This window comes from Oryctolagus cuniculus, chromosome 1 (assembly GCF_051225735.1).
Source record: "Oryctolagus cuniculus isolate XC-2025 breed Fujian yellow rabbit chromosome 1, ASM5122573v1, whole genome shotgun sequence".
In the NCBI taxonomy this organism is placed as follows: Eukaryota; Metazoa; Chordata; class Mammalia; order Lagomorpha; family Leporidae; genus Oryctolagus; species Oryctolagus cuniculus.
In genome coordinates this window covers 232,932,105-232,938,866 of record NC_142867.1, presented here as the reverse complement: position 1 = coordinate 232,938,866, position 6,762 = coordinate 232,932,105, and the positions used below count along the sequence as shown (strand labels likewise).

The following is a 6,762-nucleotide window of genomic DNA, read 5'->3' as shown; positions in this document are numbered from 1 at the left end:
CTCTCCACTCACTGTAGGAGCACGTTTGTCAGAGAGAAGCCCATCGCTGATGCAACTGCCCATCACCTAAGGCAGCTCCATCCTGTCTGTTTGGGGATAATAGTCTTCAGGGTAAATATTGGTTCTGTGATGCAAAGACTGCCAACTCACAGGTCCCGGCCCGGCCTGACAGCCTGATTCCAGGCTCAAGCTGCTACCAAATAAGTGAACAGGAAGAGCTAGCCAGTGACATGCGACCCGGCCGACGGGAGCTTTGCCACTTCCCATTCAAGAAGTCGGGTCAAGGCCTTGTCCCCACCTCGCAAGGGGTGGTGGCGGCGCTGGCGCGGGGCTGTGCTCGCCGAGGGCCTTTCCAAGTCAGGAATCAGCGACAGCGGTCAAAGGTGGCCACCACGTGGACTTTATTGCGTCATCGTAAACACAAAGTCGTGTCTGCTCTCGTCCAGACACCCAGAAGGTGGTCAGAGAAATGTAACCCAGCTCCGGTTCTGGAACGTGCCCTGAACACCGAAAGCCTCACCTCACTGCGCGGGACCTCAAGGCACTTCTGTGTCGCCAAACATTCACTGTCGCCCCTCACGTGCAAACAGGCTGCAGGACTAGGGCGTGCACACACACACACACACACACACAGAACCACTCCCAGGGGCTGGCCTCTGCCCACTTCCCGCTCCAGGTGCGACCACGTGGGACACCGTGGAGCACCTGAGAGAGGAATGAGCTTTGTCCCGCTCTGCGCCCGCCCCCTGCTTTAAAACAAGCAACACCTTATGAAGTAAAAACATAAAAAAATATATCCTTAAAACCCGGCCTCCCCGGCGTCCCGCAGGGCCACTCCCTGGGCCACGCGGGGTTCATCTGCCCACGGACTGCTGGGTCCGGCCTCGTCCGCCCTGCAGCGTGCGCAGCTCCTGCTGATTCATGGGGCTCTGCGGGGCGGCCGACCGCGTGGGATGTAACAGATGAGGGGACCGAGGACTCAAATGGAAAGGCCGCGGTCTCCTTCTGTCTCTGGTGATGGTGTACGGGGCCCGGGGGGGAGGGACCCCGGCAGTGACTGACACGTGAGAGATGCGATGCAAGGCAGGCTGGGACCGACACAAGGGAGAGGCAGGCACAGGAACTCCAGGGCCGGGGCTGTCGGCGCCAGGGCCAGGGACACACGGAGGGCCGCCCGGTCTGCCCAGGCAGCTGCAGAGGCCCAGGGGTGCCCCCACCCCACACGCAGCCAGCTCACGCCAGCCAAGGGCTCCGAACTGACATCCTCCCAGGCAGGGAGACCCCGTCTACGGCAGCTGCCAACCCCAAGCTCTCATGGAGAGCGGGCCGGGAGCCCCGAGACAGAGCAGCTCCCGGGGTGTGGCCGCCGTGGGCCTGGCAGGCGCACACACGGCCACCTCAGTGTTGGGGGATCCTGGAAGTCCACGAGCTGTCACGTGGCAGACTGACCCGCGTCCCAGACAGGTGAGTCTCTCTCTCCAAAAACGAACTCCTAGAATCTTCCACTGGCGATGTCCCCAGAGCCCGCAGGTGCAAACGTGCCAAACCCGGAGGAGCGGGGCAAAGGCGCAGCTCAGTAGAAATCCAGGCGCGCCTGCACCGTCTTGCAGCCCTTGTCCGAGTAGACCCTCTCCTCCTTGGGGAAGTAGGTCATCTCCTCGGCCACTCTGCTCACCACGTCCTCGTCCACCACGTAGCCCCGGGCGCGCATCTCCGCCCGCACGCACATCTTCACGTGCTTGTACTCCAGCGGCAGGAAGGGGACGAAGTAGTCGATGAGGTTCCTGTCGATCAGCCCACTGCGCCACAGGCCGCCTGCGAAACGAGACCCGGCGCGTCTCCTGCCCATCCAGGCCACGTCACCCGGGCCGCCCTGATCCCGGCTCAGTGCGCCCTCTAGGCCTTTACCCCTCGGCGCCAAGGGGCGACACACCTGACCCACCACTCGGCTGGACCCCATCTGGTTTCTGGAACAGAAGTCCTGACCTCAGCGGCCACGAGGCGAGGGCGACCACGCGGCCCAGGAGCCCGGGGAGCCGCAGCTCACGGCTGGCCGAGGCCCCGGGCCGCCCCAGTGGACTCACTGTGTTTGTTATTGAAGACCCCGACGGACAGCACGGCCTCCAGGTCCTTCAGCTGAATGTCCTCCCGCTTCCTTCCCGCCCGCCAGAAGTCCAGGGCCGTCTTGGTGATGAGGTCACCGCCAGCATTGCTGTGAGGCCAGAGACACAGAACAAAACCCGCATTAGGGGCCGGCGCTGTGGCGCGGCAGGGAACGCTGCCGCCTGCTCGAGTCCCGGCTGCTCCACTTCCCATCCAGCTCCCTGCTAATGCACCTGGGAGAGCAGTGGAGGACGCCCAGGTGCTCGGGCCCCTGCACCCGCGTGGGAGACCTGGAAGAAGCTCCTGGCTCCAGACTGGCCCAGCTCTGGCCCTTGCGGCCATCTGGGAAGTGAACTAGCAGATGGAAGACCTCTCTCTGAAACTCTTTCAGATAAATAAATAAATCTTAAAAAAAAAAAAACCTCACAGATTAAGTCAGACCCCTTGTGCACTGGGCAATGACCCTGTTCTAAGGCCATGCTTATCAAGGAACAGCTACTACGTACTGCTAGACTACACAGAAACAGATACCGGCACCGGCCCTCAAGGGACCTACAATCTGTCTCTTCAGAACCTGCTGGGTCCTGCTATGGTTTCTTACAACCCTCAGAAGCCACACAGTCAGGTCGCCCGCCTGTCACACACAGTCAGCCCATCTGTCACACAGTCAGATCGCCCGCCTATCACACAGTCAGGTCGCCCGTCTGTCACACAGTCAGATCGCCCGCCTGTCACACACAGTCAGGTCGCCCGTCTGTCACACAGTCAGATCGCCCGTCTGTCACACAGTCAGATTGCCCGCCTGTCACACACAGTCAGGTCGCCCGTCTGTCACACACTCAGGTCGCCCGTCTGTCACACAGTCAGATCGCCCGTCTGTCACATAATCAGGTCGCCTGTCTGTCACACACAGTTAGATCGCCTATCTGTCACACAGTCAGGTCGCCCATCACACACAGTCAGGTCACCCATCTGTCACACACAGTTAGATCGCCCGTCTGTCACACACAGGTCGCCTGTCTGTCACACACAGTCAGCCCATCTGTCACACACAGTCAGGTCGCCCGTCTGTCACACACAGTCAGCCCGTCTGTCACACAGTCAGATCGCCCGTCTGTCACACAGTCAGGTCGCCCATCACACACAGTCAGGTCGCCCATCTGTCACACAGTCGCCCGTTTATCAGTGACCATTTCTGCAGCTCACTCTCTGGGCCACGCTGATACGGCAACAGGGAAATGACAGAAGCCAGCCCACCGGTCCCGGTACCGGCTGCCCTGCCTCTGGATCCAGTTCCCTAAGGCACCCTGGGAGGCAGCGGACGTTCCCTGCCACCCGCGTGGGAGACCCGGATGCCGTTCTAGGCCCCTGGCTTCCGGCCTGGCCCAGCCCCAGCTACTGCAAGCGTCTGGGGAGTGAAGCGGCGGATGGGCGATGCCCCACCCCCCAGCAGTCGGTCTGCCTTCAGGTCCTTTTTCCTGGAGTGAGTTAGGTGCCCGTTGCCAGGCTGGCAAACGAAATGCTGGCGGTCGCCCGGACGGACGTCACTCCAGCCCCAGCCCAGGGCAGAATCGGGCTCGCGCCCCGGCCGACCTGAGGAAGATGAAGATGGCTTTGCGGTAGGACACGCCGTCGATCTGCTCGTAGTAGTCCAGGAACGGCTTGACGGCGTCGATGACGCCCGGGTGCAGCTTATCCATCTCGTCGAATATGAACACGGAGCTCGCGCAGGCGCTCACGTTCCCGTGAATCCACTTCTGCAGCTGGTCCTGGCCAAGCAGAGAGGCAGCAGTGTGCGGAGGGGCAGGGACGCTCCCGGGGCACGGGTGCCCGGTCCTCCTCCTGCCCGGGAGGCCCAGGCGGCCCCAGGTCAGGGCTCTCTGACCGCTTCCCAGGCCTTGTCTGGAATCCACCCACAGTGGGCGCTGGCAGGGGTCGGCTCCTCGCCGCAACACAAGGGGTCTTGCAGACGTCCGGGGGAAACGCACACCACGGAAAAACACCCCGGCAACGAGCCCTCCAGGCTCGACACCCGCGGCCGTGACCGTGAGACACCCGAGGACACCCTCCCCGCCCCACTGGACGGCTGATGTCTGGGAGGAACCTGAGAAGCAGGGCGACACCCAGCCCCAGCCTGTGGCGCGTGCACTTCCACTTCCTCGGCCGGTCAGTTTCTATTTCTTCTTAGATTAACCCCGTCAGGGCCAATGCCCACTTAGCGAGAATTTCCTCACCAGCCTCACACAAGGGACATCTCAGAAAAGGATGGGAGGACAAAAATAAATGCTGGAGCCGGTGCTGCGGCACAGTGGGCTAAGCCTCCGCCTGCCACGCCGGCATCCCATATGGGCTCCGGTTCGAGACCCGGCTGCTCCACTGCCCATCCAGCTCTCTGCTGTGGCCTGGGAAAGCAGTGGAGGATGCCCAAGTGCTTGGGCCCCTGCACCCACATGGGAGACCCAGAAGAAGCTCCTGGCTCCTGGCTTTGGATCAGCTCAGCTCCGGCCGTTGCAGCCATCTGGGGAGTGAACCAGAGGACAGAAGCCCTCTCTGTCTGTAGCTCTCTCTCTCAAATAAATAAAATCTTCAAAAATAAAAAAAGAATCAACGCTATTCAGGAGGGGAAAATCCCTCCAGTGCTCCTGGCAACCACAGCAGAGACGGCGGGAAAAGGCGGCGGCCACGCAAACAGGTCAAGCCCGCCCCACCCGCCCCAGCACCCTGGGCCCGTTCCCTCGTCCCTGAGGCGGGGCCGGCCGCTCTGCACACTTCCAGCCGGGAGATCTGGGTCCACGTTCCCGCTCTGCCCCGCGGCCCATCACAAAGACTGCAAGCAGCAAGCCAGCGTTTCGGCAGACGGCCCTCGCCCACTGCAGCTCTGCACCAGAAAGCAACGGTGGGAGGGGAGGTCGTGACCGCCAGGGCCACGGAGCCGCGCGGACATGAACTGCGAGAGAGCGGGGCAGGCGGCAGAGCGAGCCGGGGGCGGCCAACAGCAGGGAGCGGGCGGCCCGGGCGGCGGGGCAGGAGGCTGAGCGAGCTGGGAGCGGCCCAGGCAGCGGGGCAGGAGGCAGAGCGAGCTGGCGGGTGGCCAACAGCGGGGAGCGGGCGGCCCAGGCGGCGGGGCAGGGGGCAGAGTAACCTGCGGGTGGCCAACAGTGGGGACCAGGGGGCCCGGGGGGCCAACAGTGGGGCCCGGGGGGCCAACAGCAGGGAGCGGGCAGCCCAGGCGGTGGGGCAGGGGGCAGAGCAGCCAGCAAGCGGCCTGGGGGGCCAGCAGCGGGGCCCGGGGGGCCAACAGCAGGGAGCGGGCGGCCCAGGCGGTGGGGCAGGGGGCAGAGCTAGCCGGCGGGCGGCCCGGGCAGCCAACAGCGGCGGCGGCGGGTTCTCTTGCCTGGTACAGCTTTGTCTTGTGCTCATGCGGGAAGTGCAGTGTGGACACAAACAGGTGCACAAAGTTACTCTTGAGGCCTCGGGGGTGAAGGTTCTCAGCCAGGATCTGGCTGACAAAGTTCTTGCCGGTGCCGGCCCAGCCGTGCAGGGACAGGGTCAGCGGCTTCTTGGGGTTTCTGTTGCTCTTGAAGCCGGTCAGCGCCTTCAGAATCACTTCCGTGGCCAGATGCTGTCCGAACAGCTTCTCCAAGTCCCGCTGCAGGGCTGCGCGCGCCGGCCGCAGGGCAGAGAGACGACCCTCGTTACCAAAAACCAAAAATAAAGACAGCCCCGGGCCGGCCAGGGCGGCCAGGGCGCCGGCGGGGTCCCCCGGGGCGCGCTCACACCCGCGCGGGCCGAGACCCCGGGCAAGCCTGGGGCGGGGTCCACGGGGGCGCGCTCACACCCGCGCGGGACGAGACCCCGGCCCCCGGGCAAGCCTGGGGCGGGGTTCCCCGGGGCGCGCTCACACCCGCGCGGGCCGAGACCCCGGCCCCCGGGCAAGCCTGGGGCGGGGTCCCCCGGGGCGCGCTGACACCCGCGCGGGACGAGACCCCGACCCCCGGGCAAGCCTGGGGCGGGGTCCACGGGGCGCGCTCACACCCGCGCGGGACGAGACCCCGACCCCCGGGCAAGCCTGGGGCGGGATTCCCCGGGGCGCGCTGACACCCGCGCGGGACGAGACCCCGGCCCCGGGACAGCCGCCCGCCCGCCCGCCCCCGCGTACCCGTGGCGTTGAGCGGCTGCTCCTCGCGGCAGCACTCGGCGAAGCGGCAGTAGAAGTCCGTGTAGGACAGGTAGCCGGTGAGGGCCGACACGGCCCCGATGGCGATGCCCACGCTGATGGGCTCGAACGCCGCCGCCGCCTGGGCCGCCAGCAGCAGCCGCAGCAGCCGCAGCAGCCCCGCTCGCCGCATCCCGCGCCACGCAGCCCGCAGCCGCCACCGGGCTGCACGCCCGCGGCAGGGCGTCAGGCGACTTTCCGCCCCGGTGGCGTCACTTCCGGTGCGGTGGCGTCACTTCCGACGGAGGCCCCGCCCACCGCGGAGGCCATGGCGGGGCGGGGCGGGGCTGTGGTGGTGAGCGGCGCGGCGGTGACTTCCGGAAGCTCCGGGGCTTTGCGGGGCTTGTTTTCTGGAGCGCCCCCTGCAGGCTGGGGATTCGGCAGCACCCCAAGCCAGTGGGCTCCTGGTGTTCTCCCGCGCGGGCACCGGGGCCCACCTCTCG

General features: G+C 65.5%; 1 protein-coding gene across 3 annotated transcripts; it reads right to left on the bottom strand.

Moving 5' to 3' along the window:
• Window positions 1-379: 379 nt before the first annotated feature.
• On the bottom strand, window positions 380-6,530 carry TOR1B (torsin family 1 member B). 3 transcript variants are annotated; one of them, XR_016225943.1, is made up of 5 exons: window positions 6,263-6,530; window positions 5,498-5,760; window positions 3,697-4,981; window positions 2,085-2,212; window positions 380-1,815 (listed from the first exon to the last, which is right to left on the bottom strand). XR_016225943.1 is itself a non-coding variant. In XM_051829512.3 (5 exons), exons 1-5 carry the CDS (start codon window positions 6,450-6,452, stop codon window positions 1,574-1,576), a joined length of 999 nt encoding a protein of 332 aa, XP_051685472.1. In that variant the 5' UTR covers window positions 6,453-6,530; the 3' UTR covers window positions 380-1,573. The 3 variants fall into 3 exon arrangements, 2 of the variants coding, with proteins under 2 accessions (XP_051685472.1, XP_089177363.1); XM_051829512.3 differs by having other exon boundaries at window positions 3,697-3,872; XM_089321237.1 differs by lacking the exons at window positions 380-1,815; window positions 2,085-2,212 and having other exon boundaries at window positions 5,566-5,760.
• Window positions 6,531-6,762: the final 232 nt, after the last annotated feature.

What these genes read in the sequence shown, in the direction of transcription:
- TOR1B (XM_051829512.3), bottom strand. Translation starts at nt 6,452, where the DNA reads ATGCGGCGAGCGGGGCTGCTGCGGCTGCTGCGGCTGCTGCTGGCGGCC. An exon ending in GCAGCCGCTCAACGCCACGG is followed by an intron (nt 5,761 to 6,262) that starts GTACGCGGGGGC and finishes CGGCGCGCGCAG; the next exon opens with CCCTGCAGCGGGACTTGGAG. An exon ending in GCCATCTTCATCTTCCTCAG is followed by an intron (nt 2,213 to 3,696) that starts GTCGGCCGGGGC and finishes CTGGCCTCACAG; the next exon opens with CAATGCTGGCGGTGACCTCA.